At 35.9% G+C, this 21,480-nt stretch overlaps 1 protein-coding gene across 3 annotated transcripts in view; it reads right to left on the bottom strand.

The window, feature by feature from the left end:
* The window catches only part of BCAP29 (B cell receptor associated protein 29), a 49,239-nt gene that overhangs the window by 21,808 nt on the left and 5,951 nt on the right, over positions 1-21,480 (bottom strand). For all 3 annotated transcript variants that reach the window (XM_082691968.1, XM_082691969.1, XM_082691970.1), the window contains exons 4-6: positions 17,875-18,025; positions 16,508-16,643; positions 11,563-11,671 (exon numbers count right to left, since the gene is read on the bottom strand). In XM_082691968.1, the coding sequence (XP_082548094.1) occupies positions 11,563-11,671; positions 16,508-16,643; positions 17,875-18,025 (396 nt within the window). The remainder of the gene's footprint in view (positions 1-11,562; positions 11,672-16,507; positions 16,644-17,874; positions 18,026-21,480) is intronic.

The raw sequence follows: 21,480 nt of genomic DNA, 5'->3' as shown, positions 1-21,480 counted from the left end.
GCTAGGTCCTAGAGAGAGCCAGGGAGTAGAGAAGGAAGGGGGAGGGGGGAGCGACGGGGTAAGGAGATAAAGGAGACGAGTAGTTAGCAAGAACATAATTAGCATAAACCATGAAATCGGAACCGGGTACAGAAGGAAGAGAGGGCACAAAAGTCAGTGTTTGGGACGCAAGCCTCATACTGGGGAAACAGAGTTGACTTAGACGTGGCCCTGGCCTTCACAGCACTTAAGGTCTTGAAAGAAAGACAAATGAATGAAAAGGAAATTTCTACAGAGCATGCTAGCACATAAGCAAGCACACAGCACTATGGAGGCCCACAAGGTGTTCCTCAGTCTAAGTGGAAGGGAGTTTCAGGGAGCCTTCTTAGACATGGCAGTGTTGGAGCTGAAGGATGAGTGTAAGCTAACGACAAGAGTGAAGGATTAAGGAAGGAGACCTGCAGTCCTGGGCAAATGGGAGAAGATGGAAACACCACTGTAAGAAGAACTCCCAATTCCGATATTTAATGGAGTAGGAGTATAACATTTAGATTGGACAAAACTGGGGGACAGAGCTGGAGATGATGGCGGGGGCCAGATCACAGAAGATTATGTGTGTCATCCTGGAGAGCTGCAAAGGTGACAGGCACCAAGGAAGAGTTTTAAATAGCGCAGAGGTATCATCAGATCCATGGTGCTGAAAAACTACGCCGGTGGCAATACAAAGAAGCCAAACAAAAAGGCACAAAGACCAAACGGGGACATGTTTTACAAGACTGCATTCTCTGCAGGAGGAGGATTAAGACATCTCTGGAATGGAAACAAAGCTGCACAACTAATTATATCACAGAGTCAACATTAATAAATAAAACCAAATATAGACCTACTTTTCTCCTGCACAGAACAAAGGGAAAATGAATGATTACTCTGCATATATGAGTGCCTGCCCATACATTCTGGGCTACTGGGAACATGGGTGAGGTTCATGAGTAAAGTCGTTTTGGGTTTTAGAAAAGACATGGATCTTAAGGTGTGTAGTTATTTCAAAGTTTACTGGTACTCTGGGCCAGGGAACTTGACAAATAGGTTTCCTAATTTAATAAAATCAGCCCCAATGTGTGTGCTGTTGGTGAAAAGATAAATGCATAAAGACTTCCTCAATTAATCTTAGTTAGGTTGCTTAAATGCTTAAGAAAACAATTTTGGATCTGTTACTTAGCAAAGAATAATTATAAACTACATTAATATGCCAGCTTTTCCCTTAAAAATCAGGATATACATTTTAGGCAAAGCACCGTGTTAAGTACAGGTTATACAAACTGCTTTAGAAAGGGTACACTTAATAAAGCAAGTTCATGTGTAAGCAAAAGAAATACATGACATCTAGAAGAATTGACCCATCATGAGAATTGAACCCAAAGAGAATTGAAGGAGTGAATTTGTGTGGACTATAAACAAAGAACTAGCTTTACTATACATAAATATATATAATTTCTTAAATTATCTGATCAATATTCAACAAGCAATTAGGTAAACACCAAATTTTATAACAATATTGATGGGAGAAGGAATTTTTTTCAGCATTACCTCACTTAAACTGAAAAAGATACTCTTTTTTATTTAAAGACCTTAAATATGGGTTCCCAAACTATTTCTATAAAGGGCTGGATAGTAAATATTTTTTTCTGTGCCATGCAGACTCTGTCTAGTCTACTCATCTCTGTAGTCATAGAAAATATGTGAACGAATAAGCATGGCTTCATTCCAGTAAAATTTAATCTATAAAAACAAGACAGCAGGCAAGATTTGGCCTATAGTTTGCTGGCCCTTGTCCTAAAACAACACTTGTTAAGTGTTATCAGTTTCTCTTAAATCATAAATTTACTCAGAAGAACTACAGGATCCAAATCATTCCGAAAATTTTAAGAAGCCTCCTAAAAAGTTTCCCATTTTAACTCCATCAATTTTCCTTATAGAAAGAACAAAGGCTATCCAGACAAGGGGCTTGCAATGAGATTTAATTTTAGAAAGAAGAGATCCCCCCCCCCTTTATTTTTCTAGTAATCTAGCTGACAGCTTTTGATTCAGGAACCCAAAGCGGGGATAATTTGGAGAGGATGACAAATTTAATTTTGGATAGGCTGATTGAGACTCTGGGTGATCAGGTAACCTCTAAAGCAAAAAACTTTTTTTTTTTTTTTTAAGACTTTATTTTTAAGTAATCTTTATACCCAATGTGGGGCTAGAACTCACAGCCCTGAGATCAGAGTCATGTGCTCTACCAACTGAGTCAGCCAGGTGCCTCTAAAGCAAAAAACTCATGCTCCAGCTTTGAAAGCACAAACAAACCCATTTCGCTGTCCATCACCCAGACACACTGGGCATTTAAAACACACTGGACTCAACTAATAACTTTCCAAGACACCCACAGAAAAGAACAGAGCTGTTATTTTACTTCGGTTTTGTAAACCAACCCCAGATTTAATTAGCAAATGAACAAGTCAAACATCTAACACTGGCATGTTATACCACTGATCAGACTCTGAAAGGTCTTTTTCTCTTTTTCAATTTAGATACTTGGGAAAGATTTTACCTTAAATCTGTCTTTTCATTATGGTGTACCAAAAAGGCAGTATTACATGCATTTGTAAAGTAAGATATTGTCAGAAAAATTATCTCCTAACTTGAGGAAAAGGTTTTAAATTAGTTTTGATAAAATTTTTTAGGTTGAAAACTCAGGCATAAACTTTTCTTTTTAAAATGCTTCAGTCATTCCTTTTTTAACCTGGAAGCTTTTCTGATAGAAATAACAACAATAATGATAAAGCCTAGCACATTATTAAAATTGAACACAGACCAGGCACTGGGCTGTGTGCTTTATATGCAATGACTCCACGAAGAGCTACAGCTTAGAGTAAATTCCTTCCCCAAGGTCCCAGAGAGGCTAATATGCAAAAGCTGGTTTCAAATGAAGTATGAGTAACTTTAAACTCCGCATTTCCAAATATCAGATGCTCTTAGCATCTTCAACAAACTGTTCAAGGGAATTCTTAAATAAAGACATTTATACATTTGAGAGCTATTTATTCTTTCTTCTCTTATCTAAATCTCGTCTACAAATTATTTGGTGAAAGACTTTCTGGCTCTCTATTTTCTTGCTTAAAACCTGCTGCCATCTCTGGGCTCAATTTAGAATAAACGATAGACTTGTACACATGGTACTCATGGTCCCCAGATCTTGTCTCAGATTGCTTGGCATCCTCATCACGCCCACTCCACAAACCAATCCATAAACTGTTCTCTTAGGCATAATGGCCTTTAATCCTTGGATCGTGTGCATTGCCGAGGCTAGGGGAAGACACAGTTCTCTCTGCTTCTGAAATCCCTCTCATCTCTGAGACCAAGCTCAAATACCTCCCCTATGAAATCTTCCTCAACTCTGCCAATAAGAATCCATCTCTTTCTCCTCTGTGCTACCACAGCCCTTTGAGCTTTCCCTTCAGTTCAGTTACCATCCCTTGCCTCACATTCCTGTTATGAGTGAATGTATCTACAGTTCTCACTAGAGATCCCTGAAGACTGGGACGATACTATATGTGCCTTGGTATCCCTCCTCGTATCCAGCAACATACTTCGTCTATGGCAGGTAAACGGAAAAGTTCATAAATGGAATGCAGCAAAGACTCCATGTTGCTAAAACCTCTTTAATACGTAATCCTTCAGGAAATGTGGCCATCCACAGAATCTCAAACTGATATAGGAACTGATCCTATAAAAACTGTTGAGAGGTATTTGGTTCATGAAGGTTGTAGGGCCTTCTAGGAAGCAGAATGTGCTATTAATCTAGTGTAGAGGGCAAAGCTGGTTTCAGGAAAATCACTGGAAGACTTCTCGAAATTAAATACAAACCTTCAGAAGTGTTGGGTTAATAAAAATTTACTTCAACAGCAATCTCCTGCCAATAACTGAGAAGAAGATGAAACAAGAAGGGGAAAGAGGAAGTGAAGGAAAATACTATCGGTTTTCAAATTTGGAATAAAAGATCAAATTACAGTAATCTGTGAGGTAGTCCAGAGAAGAGAGAGCATGACTGAGCGATCTTTGTTTCCCAAGCTTCAGATTCCTCATGTATCCTAACTTGCTCCAACTCATGTTAGCCATACGCTTCTCACTCTGTTCCTTCTTGCAATTTCAAAATACCTTTCAAAAATGTCTTTTTTTTTTTAAAGATTTATTTATCCGAGAGAAAGAGAGAGAGAAAGTGTGTTGGGGGAGGGGGAGAGGGAGAGCGAGAATCCTCAAGCAGACTCCCCACTGAGCGTAGGAGCCTGACACGGGGCTTGATCTCATGACCCTGATATCATAACCCAAGGTGAAACCAAGGGTCAGACATTCGACCAACTGAGCCACCCAGGTACTCCTCAAAGACATTTTAAAATTTTAGAAGAAAATCTTGTAATTACACTTAGCATTTCATATTATAAATACCCTCTTGGTCATCAGCAGGCTTCACATTATTAAGACACATTGCAAGGTAGAGGCCTCTACCTGGAACCCAGAGGCTCTTTCCTACTACCTAAATGACAGAATCAGATGGCCAGAGGTGACTCGTTCTCAGGGGGCACCTCTGATTCTTCTCAGCCTAAGCCTCAAATGTTGGTATGTGCCAGAGTTCTGTGTTCACACCTCTCCCTTCTCACTTAATACAGTCTTCCTTGCTTTTTCCCATTAATTCCTTGACTTAACTGAGAGTTATCCATATGTATGATGGTTTCGACTCGAGCTTCAGATGACCTTACTTTTTTTTTTATTTTTTTTTAAAGATTTTATTTATTTATTTGACAGACAGAGATCACAAGAAGGCAGAGAGGCAGGCAGAGAGAGAGGAGGAAGCAGGCTCCCCACTCAGCAGGGAACCCGATGCGGGGCTTGATCCCAGGACCTGAAGGCAGAGGCTTTAACCCACTGAGCCACCCAGGCGCCCCCAGATGACCTTTCTTTTAAGCTTTGAATTTGTATTTACAACTGTTTTTTGGGCATTTTCACTAGGATATCCTGATGGCCCCTCACTTATTTTATAACCACACTCATTTTATCTGCTTTCTCTCTCTCCAAATAAAAGAAGGCACCCCACATCTCCTTTGGTCTTAATCTAAGTTAAAAGTATTACCTACCTAGTCAACCAAATTAGAAACCTGGAGTCATCTTATATTTTTGCTTTCCCTCCTTCCGCTAATCTTGTTTGTTCCTCCTGCCTCCTAAAATCCCTCTCATGAAGAAATTTTATAACCCTGAGGACAGAAAGAAGACTCCACAAGTTTCCAGAAGGCAAAACAAAACAAAACAGGTCATGTACAAAAAGAATCTGGGACTGGAATGACTGGCTATGTCAATGGAAACAACAGAAACAAGATAATGGAGCACTGCCTTTGAATTTCTGAGGTTAAGCAATTTTCAAAGAAGGGTAAGGCTAAAGTAATGATAGTTAGTTTCAGAAAATAATGATTTCCAGACATTCATGGCTTCAAGTTGTTTACCTTTCATGTATTCTTCCTCAGTAAGCTACTGGATGGTATGTTCTACCAAAAGGAGAGAGTAAATAAAACATGGAAAACATGGAACTCAGGAAAAAGGGTATCCGTGCAGGAAAGGGGCAAAGGGGTTCTCACGACAATGATGAATAGTAGGTACATACTCATAATAATGTGATGTAAGAAGAATTATGATATGCTCATATTGGAATGACAGGGGATGGGAAATGTGTCTGAGTAGCTGGGCAAGAGAGCTAAGTTCTTCTCTTCTATGTAAGAAAGTCAAAGAAAAAATCCCACACACTGAAAGATCAAAAAACAGCTACCCAAACATTGCGTTTAGAAATCTGGAACTGAACATCAGAATAAACAGCCAAATGAGCTGAACACAGCTGTTTCTGGGGAGGGTCTCAGGAAATTGCTGTTTTTCACTGTAAGCCCTGTAGTAATACTTTCAACTTTCAGTATTTCTGTATATGAAAACTCTGGTTAAAAAAAAAAAAAAGAATTAGGGGCGCCTGGGTAGCTCAGTGGGTTAAAGCCTCTGCCTCTGAGGTTAAAGCCTCAGGTCATGATCCCAGGGTCCTGGGATCGAGCCCTACTTCAGGCTCTCTGCTCAGTAGGGAGCCTGCTTCCTCTTCTCTCTCTGCCTACTTGTGCTCTCTGTCTGTCAAATAAATAAATAAAATCTTTAAAAAAAAAAGAATTAGGTATTCTGTTTAAGCATTACAGTGACTACTTTGTGTTATAATTCTGTAAGGAAAGATACTCAGAAAAGATTTAAAGATCTAATCTTCTTTTTTATTTCCCCAATATTTTTAATGAAAAGAGCATGTTGATTTCTTTACTAAATCATTTCTCCTCTCTTGCAGTTATATTATTCCATATCAGTATTCTGAAAGATGTTCTAAACAAACAACCATACTATAACCTAGTGAGAAATGGTTATGTCTCACCCAAGAGGGTTAAGATTTGTAACCCCATTCCATATAACACACTTGAGTTATAAGCTAATGGGTTGATAAAACATGCCAGGTCCTGTCCTAATGACTCTAAGCCTACATGAAACATTTTTCTGTGAGGAATATGGCTTAATTAACCACCTGCTGAACTCAGTTTGGAAGAAAGGTAACTTACGGTGAAAAATTTTCTCTCATGAAAAATAAATACAATTTTAAGGGTCAAAAAGCCACAGTGAAAATAGGACTTAATGGTAATTTTTGTTTAATTGTATTATTTGGAGACACACAGACATTAAAGGTTAAGTAGCCTATTCCCTCATTTTACAGAAAACTGCAGCCTAAAAAGATTCAGTGACTTGACTAGAACGACTCTGTACATTTTCAGATTTTGTAAAGTGATCCATGTCATTTAGCAATGGTTAAACAACTTCTAATATGTAGTATCTACTCTCAAAGTAAAGTTGGGAATAGACTCAATCGATTAGGTGATTCAAGCCCCCAAAATGAATGCCTTAGATTACCTGGATATTTGGAAGAGAGTTTGTTTTTTTATCCTTTTCACTGTACATGTAGAAGTAATTCATTACAGAAAATAATTTCAACTCCAGAAAAAAATAAATTCTTTGTATATGCCAAAGACAATTACTATCAATAGCTTGGAGCAATTTTTTGCTTAATATACTATTCATTACATATTGTCTATTGTCACATCCATCAAATACACTGTACTATTATTTTTTAATATGGACTTTACTTCAGTTATTAAGAGAAGGAAAGGAGATGGAAAAGCAGCAGAAACTCCCAGTTATATAAACAGAGGAGAAAAAATTTGAATTTCTTATTCAAATTATAAAAGCTCATTAAAAGGAAATAAAGCAAAAAATACGACAAAACGGACACATTTTTGTTTAAACTATTAACAACTTTAAAATAAGGTGATGGCTTTGATATGGCTGTAAATTAAAGATAGTTCATGCTCACAAAAATTTTCAGGGGTAAAACATGCTTATGTTAGACTTTGAGAATTTATTTTTAGATGGCTCAAATAACGCATTTATAAGGAATTCGAAAGCCCTCAGTTTTACTTATTTATTTTATTTTTCATTTTTTAAAAAAGTAGGCTCAGAGCTCAATGTGTGGCCTGAACTCATGACCCCAAGATCAAGACCCCAGCAGAGAGGACGAGTTGGACGCTCACCCAACTGAACCATCCAGGTGTTCCATCCCTCAGTTTTATATCTGTATAAAAAGCTTATGTCTCTATGTTCCATATTAAAAGATTTTGCAATAAATACATTGTTTGAAAAGTTCCTTAAAAAATTTCTGGTGGGACGAAAGAGGAAGGAAGGAAAGAAGGAGGGAGGGAGGTATGGAGAGAAGGAGGATAAAGCCAGGATCAAGGAATTTGCCTCAATCACTTTTTTGTCTTTTCTTCTTTCCCTTTATGCAGCAGAAATAGGCAGGCCACTACTCAACCTCTACCATAAGACTGGCAGCTCTGAGAACTCCTTTTAAAATGTAGCATGTAATGAATACATTTCTGTTCATAAAGGAATAAGGAGGAGACATTTCCACATAAAAATCACTTTTTTTTAAAGTAAGCTCTATGCCCAATGTGGGGCTTGAACTCATGACCCTGACTAAGCCAGGCAGGTACCCTGAAACTCAATCATTTCAATTGTTAATTTTTATTAAATATTATTATTTTACTAAATATTATATTATTATTGTTTTATTAAAACATATTTATTATAAAAAATTTTTGTTTTGCTTTATTTAAGAAATCTCTATACTTTACATCAGGCTCGAACTCACGACCCTGAGATCAAGAGTCCCAGGCTCTTCCAACTGAGCCAGCCAGTGCCCTCGCTTTTAAAATCATTATCTACTTTTACCATTGCATGAATGCAGGCATTAAATGAATGGGACATGTCTCCTCTAGTTAATATATACTGAGAAAGTATTTATTTATAAGCATAAAAGCCAAGAAAGTATTTATTTTTAAGAATAAAAACCAGGGGACGCCTGGGTGGCTCAGTTGGTTAAGCAGCTGCCTTCGGCTCAGGTCATGATCCCAGCGTCCTGGGATCGAGTCCCACATTGGGCTCCTTGCTCAGCAGGGAGCCTGCTTCTCCCTCTGCCTCTGCCTGCCATTCTGTCTGCCTGTGCTTGCTCTCTCCCCCTCTCTCTCTGATAAAGATTTTTTCAAAATCTTTGAAAAAAAAAAAAAAAAGAATAAAAACCAGGAGTTATCCTGGGAGACTCCTTTGAAGTCAATCGCCTCGGACATCACAAGATTTTTCACTTCATTCAAGATCTATTTTTATTATGAGAGCTTCTGAGTTCTTTTATTATTATTAATATGTGAGCTTCGTAAATCTTCAGAGATAAGTTCTTATTTTTCATGGCAGTGCCCTTTCCCAATTACTCCACATACTGGGGTATCAGAGTTATTGTTAAACAGATCATTAAAAATGACAGATCATGTCCTTACACCTGACTAGGTTAGTCCTACTATAAATGAGGTGCTCTGGGACATGCATACTCTCTTTTGGATCACCAGGGCCATATTACTGCACTGAAGCACAACAATTTACTAACTCTGGTCCAAATCTGAGTTGGTGATTAAAAACTGATGGAGTGTTTGGCACTACTAAGAGAGTGTTCTTAATACCTTGGTTCAGAACACCGCTTTTCCAGTTTGAAGTTAACCAGTTTAAATAAACATTTGTATTTATGCTCTATCTCCACTAGTATACTTCGGAGAAAAGGTTTCACTTAGATTAAACAAACACCAAGGGTGAGAAAAATGCATACTGAAATATTCTATTTGTCTCCATTAAGAGAGAAATCACACTGCTTTTCTACTCAATTTTCAAATATAAAAGAACTTTCTGAAACAATTCTTAAGCACTGTCAGTCTTAATATCCTCAATGTTGAGAAATCAATGATGATTTTTGAATGGTAATATACAACACAAAGCACTGTGCTACTGAATTCATCTGAATCCCTTGCATTATTAATTTACGTAATTTCTTAGTCCTTGCCTTAATGAAATTGACTGGAATATGTCAGGAGAACATAGCTAAAATCTCTTTTAGAACTGGAGCTTTGATCTTCTCAAGGTCACTAATACTGTTATGTGAAATAATAATTTTGGGTACATAAAATGTGTTCATAAAATATTACACATCTTGCAGAAACCTAACAGGACATACTCAAACAGGTAAAATCTGCTTTTACCTCAGCTCTGATTCACTCTGAAAGAAGGTTTGTAGTCTACACTTTAAACACAGAGGCTGGTATCTCTTGCTATCAGATCATAAACACAATGTCTATATTATCAAAGAGTTCATCTATTCCAAACATCTCAATTGTCTGTTAAAGAAATACTGAGTTTCTTTATATTACGCTAAAATAATATTAGGTTTAGAGTTATATCTCAGAGTTCTAAAGTCAAAGCTCAAAATACCTTAAAGTTGGGATTTTTGAAAGGAAAAGGAAAAGGAAGGTGTAATGTGGCAAACAACTTGTTGTTGTCTTTATTTTTGTACCACCCTTCTTACATTAAAAGAGGAATCCATGCCAAGATAGGTATTAAAAAAAAAAAAGCAAGATTTCGAAACAGTTTTTTATACTAATTAAAGGTATTTTGGAAACGGTCCCTTGCAGTCTTCAAAAGGATTAGCAGCAATATTTTATGCTGGGTAAAAAAAGAATACTGCTTCTCTTCTTAAACATCTAATGTAGAAGGTGGGTGATTACTAAATTTATTTTCATGTAAGTATGAAAAATTCTTGATCATGTTCCAAATCTTTTGTAATGACACAAGAGAGAACAGTACCAGCAATGAATTTTGGACTATACTACATCAACCACATAATGCACTATCTTGTCTAGAAGAGTAACTTATTTTTTAACTTACTGCTTCTAATCTTTTTTTTTTTTCACTTTAAATAAGAAGTAAGAAAGCAATTAAAGAATTTTATATCATATGAAATATCCTACAGATTTCTGTTTTGTTTTTACAGAATCAGCTTTTATCTTTGGGCTTTCCATATCAAATTCAAATATATCATGATGAAGTAACCTCTATCCAAATATGATAAATAGATAACCAATAAAGCAAGTTATATTATAAAAAACTTTTATTAAGCTGAGATCTCTTTAAAAAGTATAAACTTATAGTCTAAAAGTAGATCCTTGATTCAGTCACTGAACATTCTCCAATTTACTTCCAACATAAAGTGGTGGAAGAGATTTGAAATTGGAGGTCTATGCATTGATCCATTACCTTAACTCTGGCTGGCTGAGAAGTCTGCCACTGTCTGGCCAACATCAAGGAATATCTGTTATATGCAAGGATGTTGTCCAAGGGTCAAGTCACAGATTTTTACTCTTGAGTTTCTTGGGAAGACACTGGACTTGGGGTACCTACTTTTCTGTGTTATGTGGCTATAAGCAGTAAGAATTTTTTCTTTGACAAATAAGAAATGCTATTAGAATTTTTTTTTAAGGAAAAAAAAAACATAGAAGAAATAGGTGCCTTCCCAAGTTCTGAATTGTAATGTATTTTAGAATAAGCCAATCAAATTGTCAACAATTCCAGATTGTTGCTTACTCTACACGATCAGTATCTTTTCAGGGAATGCATTCCTTATATCTGGCAGGTAGGAAATATTAGGGTTTGAGATAAGCAATATATTTTCCTGTAATCAAAATTGTCCCCCTGCGATTGCTTCTTTCAAAGCAGCGATATACTATGATGGAAAAATGTCATTCATTTTCCAAAACTGTATTTACAAGCAACTTTTCAGGAACATAGCTTTTCTGCTAAGGCAGGAACATCTATATTTACAACACAGATCTGAAACACCTACATGTTTTTCTGTATAACAGAGCATGTTTCTCTTGGCCCAAACCATGTTTTATCTTCACATTTGAGCAGGAATTTTTAAACAGGTCACTCTTGGTTATTTTAGCCAGAAGAACATTGAGCCATTAGTTTTGTTTTAGGGAAAATAGTGATGTGTAACCGCATAAAATATCATGCTACACTTTCTACTTCTGCACATGCACACAAAGTTACCATCTGAAGTCTTCTTTAATTCAGTTTTCAGTTTTTCCTGCTCTTCTACTAGTTTTTTATTTTCGGCTTCCAAAATGTGTTCCTCTTCCTTGGCATTGCTTTTCAAGAGCTATCCGAAAAGAGAGTTATAGAAAGAAGTAAGCTTAGACCGCAATAACCACATACTGTTTCAGGAAGTAGGCTGAATAACATATTTAAGATTATTGGTCTTTATTTGATTCTTTATCTTTTCAGTATTCTATAATTTTCTACAATGTACTTTTGCTGGTAGAAACTTGATATTTGGCAAACAAAAAGATTTCTTCTTAGTAAGGCTGAAATCTCTGAAATGAAAATTAGAGTTTCTGGTTGGGCTATAATTAAAATTATGTTTTCAAAAAGTATTTAGGTAAGTAATGTGAATGTCTCCTCCTCCGTTAAATGTGTGATGTAAATCTAAGGAAAAAAACAGTTGTGAGGATGGTATTAATTGGTAAACCATTATGTTCCAATTGCAGAGCTGTCTACTCAGACTATTTTTATGCAGACCAATCTGTAAAAAAGGAATATAAGTCAGGGTGGGGAATGGATAAGTGTATAATGATAGGGCTATCTCTATGTTTGGAATATTCTACCTAATTCTGAATAGTCATTGAATAGTCCCCAAATTAATCTTATTCAGCTAATCTTTCACAATATTTTTTATATTCTGAAATCTATGTGGGCTTTTTTGGGTTGCTGTTGTTAAAGATTTTATTTATTTTAGACAGAACAAAAACAATCATAGAGGGAGAGGGATCACAGAGGCAGAGAGAGAAGCAGATTCGATGCTGAGTGGACAGCTGGATGCGGAACTCAATCCCAGGACTGTGAGAACATGACCAGAGCCAAAGGCAGATTCTTAACTGACTGAGCTCCTCTAGGTGCCCTTCAGTGTGGGCTTTTAAAATGTTTTTTGTATGTTGGTAGATTATCTTCTTCTTCTTTTTTTTTTTAAGACTTTATTTTCCAGAGAGAAAGAGAGAGCGCGAGAGCACATGCAGTAAGAATGGCAGGCAGAGGGAGAAGCAGGCTCCCTGCTGAGCAAGGAGCCTAACACAGGACTTGACCCCAGGACCCTGGGATCATGACCTGAGCCAAAGGCAGACACTTAACTGACTGAGCCACCCAGGTGTCCCTGTAGATCATCTTTTCTGGGCAAAAAAAATTAAGATCAGAATAGTAAAATATTTGACTAAAATCACAATACCATGAAGTAAAAATTTCATAATCTGTAGGCCTAAAAGGAAACTATCATTGTTAACAGAATTAAGAAACTTACTTATCTTAGAGAAGTTTTAAGATATTTAAGTAACCACAAAAGGCAAATTAAACTAATGTTTGAAAAAAAGTATGTATACACTGACATGGGTTATGTGAGTAAATAAAGTGGAAGCAACTTGATATTGACGGTTTCTATAGTCAAATAAAAAACACAGCTCAGGACAATTTTGAACAAAGTGACAGAAAAGAATTTCTACTGCTGGGTGATTCCTTTTCTAATGTAAGTGGTATATCCAATAAACAAACTCACAAAGTTCTACTGAGCATGGGCTACATGTAAATATATTACAATTTTTATAATTAGGTGATATAAGGGAAAAAAATGTAAGAGAAACATGGTCTCTGCTCTCATGTAACTCTAGTGGAAAGGGGGACACAAGAGCATAAAAACTGTAATATAAGATCAAATACAGTTCTATCTTCTATCTTGTTATAATACAGTTTAGGCAGCTTAGAAGGAGGAATTAAAGCTCTCATGAATATATGACCACAAAGAAATTTTTTAGGAGACAAACACTAAAATACATCCTTAAGCTTAAGGAGCCTCTTATCTTCAAAATTTACAAAAAGAGCAGAAAGAAACAAGTTTTTTTTCCCCATTAACTCTATAAATTTGTTGCCCACCTCAAGTTCAAAATAATCCAGCTGTTACTTCACTGAATTCAGTTCACACAGTCTCCAGTGATTACCCAAATTGGAAGAGAACCTCTGAGTTGCAGGAATGTTTATACTGACTGCTTGAATTATTATGCCATTGACTTGGAAAAGTTGGATTTGTGTTGGGTCTTGTAAATAACCTTTCATTATTGCACCTGCAAACTTGTCCAGATTTATTATGTGTGACTTGATGCTGGAGAAAGACCAAGAGCCCTGGAACTGAAATTCAATAGCTAGCTACTAGTTACAATAATGCATGTGTTCCCTGTTCCACCCACCTTATACCATAGTGGCGAATGGCCGGGAAAAAAACAAAACAAAACTGGTAAGAAGTAAAGCTCCATCACTGTTGTTATTTTAAAGCACTTGAATTAAAAGTTGATTGGTCCTCCATAATTATTTCATTAATTGAGTATCCAAACAGACAGGGGTCTCGGGCAGCATCTACGAGTCATTTTGTAAGATAGCATACAAAGGGCACCAAAAAATGTGGTTAAGAGTATGGATTCTAGAGCCAGGCTGCTTGAATTCAAATCTTAGTTCTGCCATTAATTAGTTGAATGGTTCTGTGCAAGTCACTTAACCTTCCTGTGCTTCCATTTCCTCATATATAAAAACAGATAATAACAGTACCAACCTCATGGGATTGTTGCAAGAATTAAGAGTTAATACCTTACTGTGAAGGATTTGAAGCAATACCTGGCATAGTGTTAGCTATTATTTATAACCTTGGACCTGAGAACATATGAGGTGACTTGCCCTAGATCACAATGCTAATCACTTTTATTAGAGTTAGGACTAAGTTTCTTGGATCTCACAATAAAAGTGCTTTCCATTAGGTAAGGTGTCTCTGACAGAGAATAAAGAGTTGTTTCCATAGCTAATATTTCAAAATCTATATGAAATATCTCAAAAAAGAAGTGATCTTTGATATTCTGACCTCTGGCTTTTCTTGGTCAGTCAGTACACTTGTGGGCACTGACAGTATTAATGTGTAGCTCATGATCTTTCTCTTTACTGTGCGCTAGCTTTAGCATGGCATATCTATGGGTCTCTGATGATCTGGGGCCAATGACTGGGACCTTCCAATCAATATAGGAAGCAGAGAACCCAGGACAGCATGGAATCAAAGGGGAAGAATAAAACAAACATTAAAAAAAAAAAGAGAGAGAGAGAGAGAAATTGTGGAGGAATCAAAGAATCAGTAGTCATGAAATAAATTTCCTTGCAAGGGTAACTTGTGAAAACAATACTAAAAGAAAAGTGCCAAAATTGTTCTGAGGAAGGTGTTTTTTTTTGAAGGACAAGATGAATTTAGATATGTTAATTATGGTATATTTGAAAAAAATAATAGTACCAGAAGTTTACAAAAATACTTTCCATTTTCTTAAAGCTGATGAGTAAAAGGAAAACAACTAAAGAATAAGAGGAAAAATCTGTGTTCTGTTAGTAATTAGAACGCATTACTCTAACATGATAGGCATAATTTTAAATCAAGATAGGTACACAATAAGTTTACAAATACAAGGTTGGGTTCTTTTGAGTTTAGCCATCATGTATTAATCAAAGCTTTAAGGGTTTTGTTTTTACTTTCACCATTTTGAAGTAAGATGAAAGGACAGAAAATGAAACAAGTAATATTGAGGTACAAAATGAGGCTGATTTTGCCTTTTTTTTTTTTTTTTTTTTTGCAAAAAAGCAGAAATGACTTTTGAACACAGAAATACCAGGAGCTATATTTACTACAAAAGGAAATTTATACGACATCTATAGATCAATGCCTTTTCAAAACAAAACAAAACTAAGTAAAAAATAGAGTGGTTCTTTATTTTACAATACCTCAAAGAAACATTTTTGAATGCTGTTTTATATGAAAAAAGGTACTTCTTTACTTTTTTGCTGTACTGCGAAATAAGGAAGACATCATTATAAATAAAACATGGGTTCTGAATAGATGATCATTATACCATAGCATCAAACACAATTTTTTGTGCAATGAGGTTTGCCTTATTTAATACGTTTCTGGAAAGACTTCTATTATATTATGTATTGGATAATTAATTTCTATAAGAGGCTAGGCTCTAAGACTAAGGTATTTTAATTCTCTATTAAACTCAATACTTTTTATATAAATATAATGTAGAATAATACATAATTGATATTTGCATTTCATTAATTTATAATAGGAAAATCATTTTATTGTACTATTTTAGGAATGTTTTTAAGAAAATGTATTTCACTTCTGAATGGTTCCACTGATACTTTGTTTTAAGAAGTAGAATTAGCAAAACTTATGGGGCTTAACATGAACACCAAATACTCAAGCTCTGACATCTTATCCCTAAATTTTGCACTTAAGAAGAAAATAAAATAATTCTGTGGCTATCATTTTCACACTTGTTCTTTTTATTTAATAGAGAAAACATCAGTTCCTAATACTCACTATGCCTGATTGGCAGGGGAATTATAGCAAAGGGTTCTCAAGGAAGGACTATCAGCAACACAGCCAAATTAAAGACTTTAAATATAATGTGGGGTCATCAGTCTAGCATTAACTACTTTCTACTGCTCCCTACATAAACATTTAAAAGAAAACAAAAAAATTTAAAAATCAGGCTTAAAAATTATTTAAAAAATAATTTAACTGAAAAGAAAATGGAAACATAGAGCCTTAAAAGGTTTGCTTTAGTTATGAAGTAAAATTAATGGTAATGAAGGAATTAAAATCCATATTCCCAGAATACTGTTTTTTCTTTTAATCATAGGAAATAGGTTCAATGGCATTCTACTACTGAAGGAAACTGAGAACAAACAAATCTAAAGGAGAGTAAGACACTCTGAAACAATCATTTCATAGAACAATATTGTTACTTATGGTTACTTTTGCTTACAAATTATAAAAATACTCTTTTTGATACTGAAAAATAATACACCTTGGGAAAACTAACAACATTGACACACATTTTTAAAAAGCAAATTTAAATACCCGTTTTAGTCTTTCATTCTCTTCCATGAATTTTTTGGCAGCCTCATTAGTATTTTCTGCTTGAGTTTTAAGTACTCCTTTGTTTGACAGTTCTTTCGCCAGCTGAGTAATAAGGATAACCAGACGTCTCAACACTCTAAACGAACAAAAGCATTGGAATACTGTATAAGTAACTAATCATTAGAAGCTCGGATTTAAGATAAACAGTCACTGTCAAATGATTCCCTTTTAGGAATGGGTAAGGTGGAGGGAGATAATGTTTAGGGAGGACATGTATACATATATTCTTCTTTTTTCTTCTTTTTCTTTCCTTTTCTTTCTTTCATTCTTCCTTTTTCTCCTTTTTTTTTTTTTTTTTAAGTCTTTCTGTCAAAACAAGCCTGTATCTCGTTCCTTTGGAATCTTTGTTATAAGACTAGCACTTGGAAGATAGGTTCAGCAGTACTTGTTAATTTAACCATCCTTTTCCTACAGGTGTCTGGCCAGGAGGAGAAGAAACAATTTGAGACAGTGTGGCAGGGCCACTAAGAGAGGTCATTTTGTTCATTTTATTTTTTTCCCCCTTACCACTTTAATATTTGCTATTTAAAGAGCATTGTATGAGGCTGGCCAAGCCTAAAAACTGCTCATTCACATCAGTTTATGGGTAACTTCCATTGTTAGCAATTAGTATCTTCAAATATTCATTCAACAGGTATTTCCTTGGCTAAGTGTTCGGAATTGCTAAGTGTTAAGCACCTGCTGGGTACTGGAGACACAGCAGGAAGTGAGACAAAGTCCTTCAAGGAGCTTAGGTTCTAGTTGGAGAAGAAAGAGTTAAAACAGTATTTAATTGCAAAAATGAGTGATACTCAGAAAAATATACATATACAGATACATTCCATGGAAGCATGCTTTGGAGGGAGTGAGGGTCACAAACAAATTCTCCTTGAAAGGGTCTGAAGGATGGATAGAAAGGTAGCCAGGGAAAGAGGGGAATGCTCTGGCAGAGGTTAAAGCGGGTGTGAAGATCCTGAAGTAGGTAAACAATAGCGAGTCAATAAATATTTGCTGCAAGAATGAATGCGTGAACAGTTGAAGCTCAGGGTGGGTGGAATGTGGTGTGAATGTCCGAGAACAGTGAGCGACAAGGCTCCAGAGACAAGCAGGGGCCAGATCATGCAAGGCCTTATGGACCCAGCAAACCTCTAAGCCATAATGACTATTATTTGGGTATTTCATTCTGCATCCTTTTGTGAAGATGTTAGTATACTAAACAGCACAGAAAAAAAAAAAAAAAACAAAAAAAAAAACGTATGGTATAGGTAGGAAAAATGAGGAAGGGAAACACAAATCATGTTTTAAAATTGTGCTTTTTAAAAACTTACAGCCAAAAAAATAATGAGAATCCAGAAATGTAAAGATTTCTTTGAGACCTAAAAAGTTTCATCTGTGCATGTTCATAGGCTCCAGGTCTGGTGGTTAAGCCTTTCTCAATGGCAGGTGATGAGGAATATTTCCTTACTTCTCTCACAGCATCTATTAGAGAAAAAGAGAAAACATTACTTTAGGCTTTTAATAATATAAAATTATTATTAAAATGGAAAGCAGTTTCAGAACAATTGAATGGCCTTTTAAATAATAGACTTTTGGTATGGGCCCTCTTTTTGTCTTTTCCCCTACTATCCCTGGGAGGGCACCATACTCAAAAGAGATGCTCTGTAAATGGATGTTAGTGGGAATTTTGACTGGAAGAGGATTTTTAAAAAACTCTTTATCTAGGACTTATTATCACTGTACTATCTGTAATCTCTAGCTACACTGCAAACTGTTATCTTTCACTCTTTCAATCCCTAATAGGTTGAGTAAAATCCAACCTACTACAGTAGCATATAGGTCACCTCCCATTCCAATCAATTCTAAGAGGTTATCTATTTTCCTGACTCTACTAGCATTTTATTGTATTATTCCTTCAATACTATCAAATTGTTATGGTAATTATTAAAATAATATTAAGTTATTTAAGGTAATAATATTAAAGTAACATTATTGTCAAAATGCTATTAATAATTCATACTAGTAATACTAATATAACTTTACTGAGATTTTAGAAATATTGCGTTACACTGAGATTTCCACTGGCATAGGTTTAAATGGAATTTGACCTATGGGGGCATATGCTCCTCCAATGGGCACACGGATGGCATCGCTACTGGAAACATTCAGAGAGCTGCACTTCTGATGCATTCAGTTCTATTAAGTCTCAGAGGTATAGGGGATCTATTTCTTTCTAATGGAAAACAGATTTCAGCTTATTCATATCTCTATTTAGTGCATTCTTAAGTCATTGGATCTTGTAGGTCCTAGGTAACTTATCTGCTCCTTATGTGTCTCAAAAACCAGGGGGACAAACAAGTCAGACTGCTTCTTTCATGTTGCCATCAGCACACTTAGAAAAGAGTTACTGCTACAGGAAAGAGATTCCAGTTAGAAACTGAGGCCAGTTAAACTATTATTTTAGTTTTTAAAGAATTTTATTTATTTACTTGAGAGAGCGAGCACATAAGAGAGAGCACAAAAGGGGGAAGGGGCAGAGGGAAAGGGAGAAGCAACTCCCCACTGAGCAAGGAGCCCAACCTGAGACTCAAGCTCAGGACCCTGAGATCACGAGCTGAGCTGAAGGCAGATGCCCAACTGACTGAGCCACCGAGCTGTCCCTATTTAATTATCTTTAAAGCAGCTTTGTTGAGTTAGAACTCATGTATCTTAAAGCTTATCTCTTTAAAGCATATAATTCAGTGGTTTTGAGTATATTCACAAAGTTGCATGAACACCACCACTGATTTTTGAATATTTTCATCAACCCCCTCAAAACCCCATTCCCATTCTGCCCCTCCCGTATCTCTTAGAAACTGCCAATCTACTTTCTTTCTCCATGGATTTGCCTATTCTGGACATCCAATACAAAAGCAATCATTAACTTGTGTATTTTGTGCATCTGGCTTCCTTCACTTGGCATGTTTTCAAAGTTCATCTGTGTTGTACCACATAGCGGTATGCCATTATTTTTTATGGCTGAATAACATTCCATTTTGCAGATATACTGCATTTGGTTTATCCATTCGTCACTTGAAGACATTTGGACTGTTTCCCCTTTTTGGCTATTATGACTAATGCTGCTGTGAACATTTTTTTCTCTGTGGTGTATGTTACCAGTCTTATATTTGGTTTAATTTTTTTTTTTGCAATTAGAGAGTTTGCTTTTATCTAGCTTCATAAATTCTGGAACAGTTTAAGCAATGAGTAATGCCCATTTTTTCAAAGTGGTAGAATTTCTTGCAAAGCTATCTGGTTTTATTCTTTTCTGATGGGAGTAGCTTTCTTTTTTTTAAAATAACTTTCTGTAATTCTGTGGAAAACTGGTCTGTTTAAATTTTCTGTATCTACTAGAATTCATCTGATAAAGTTCTATTTCTCTATAAAATTATTCATTTCATGTAGGTATTCACATTTATTTGCATAGAGATATATCAAATAGTCTTTTTTAAAAAAAAGATTTTATTTACTTATTTGAGAGAGATAAAGCACGTGCATGAGGAGGTGGAAGAGCAGAGGGAGAAGCAGACTTCACACTGAGCCTGTAGCCCCATGGCAGACATGGGGCTTGAACCCAGGACTCTGAGATCATGACCTGAGTTGAAGTAAAGCTTAACTGACTGAGCCTCCCAGGTACCCCAGTCTTTTAAATTATCTTTAAAAATTTTTCTTGAACTTAATGTCTATTTTCTCTTTTACATTTCTCAGATTGTCATGATAATATAGTAAAAGCATACCAACCACTATGAAACAACTAAAAAAAGAAACCCCAAACACAACAGTATTTATGAGTTATTCTAAACAGGCAAGCTAAACTACATAGAAATATGAAGGATCCTTATACTTGTTATTCAGCTTCTTTGGCTTTTAAATAAAAATAATATTCCTGGATCCATTATGCAGAAATGCTGAAGATTAACCAATAACATCAAAGAAGTTTATTGGGGCACCTGGGTGGCTCAGTGGGTTAAAGCCTCTGCCTTCAGCTCAGGTCATGATCTCAGGGTCCTGGGATTGAGCCCCATGTTGGGCTCTCTGCTCAGTGGGGAGCCTGCTTTCTTTCCTCTCTCTCTGACTGCCTCTCTGCCTACCTGTGCTCTCTGTCAAATGAATAAATAAAAAAAAATATATATATATATATAAAAGAAGTTTATAAAGATAAATGGATATACAAACCCAACTAGGGAATAAAATCACCTGTTTGAAAGCAAGAAAACTATGTCTGAAAAATGAAAAATGATACAGGGGCAACCAACCATGCATACGGGGTATGATATGTGGTCAATTTTCTAGAAACCACATGGGGACAGCTTTTTTTTCTTTTTTCTTTTGGATCACTCGTGGAATCTTTCAAGTTCTTGGGATGCGTTTCTGCTGATACTAAACATATTCCTGGGTTTCCTGCTTCTTTCTGCCTATTCCTACCCCTTAAAACACACATACACACACACTTTCAGTTAGTACTGGCTCCAGAAACACGATCACCTTGTAATGATTATGTTATTAGAGAAAAAACCAACATGAAAAATGAAATAAATTTCAAAGTAAAATAAAAATGAAACTTGAGTAATCTACTGGTTTTCCACAATTTACACCATTGTCATTCTGGTGCACAAGAACACTGGATTGTGTATTTTACATTCACTACTGCATTTAAACCTTTGAATACCTCAGTGGAGGAGATGTGATTACCCTATTCTGAGATGGAAACACTGAGGCTTAAAGCATAGATCCCTATCTGGCTGCCTTTACCATCCAAGGTCAAAGGTCCTGTATTAATCATCCATGATGTTGCTATTGTCTGAGAATTAATTACTCTCTCTGCCCATGGATGTAGGTTCTAGCTAGAGGTCATGGTTCTGCTTTGTGACTCCTACCCCTGTCCATAGCTTACCAAA

The sequence above is a fragment of the Mustela nivalis genome (assembly GCF_964662115.1).
Source record: "Mustela nivalis genome assembly, chromosome: 12".
Classification (NCBI taxonomy): domain Eukaryota; kingdom Metazoa; phylum Chordata; class Mammalia; order Carnivora; family Mustelidae; genus Mustela; species Mustela nivalis.
This window is presented reverse-complemented; position numbering and strand designations above follow the sequence as displayed.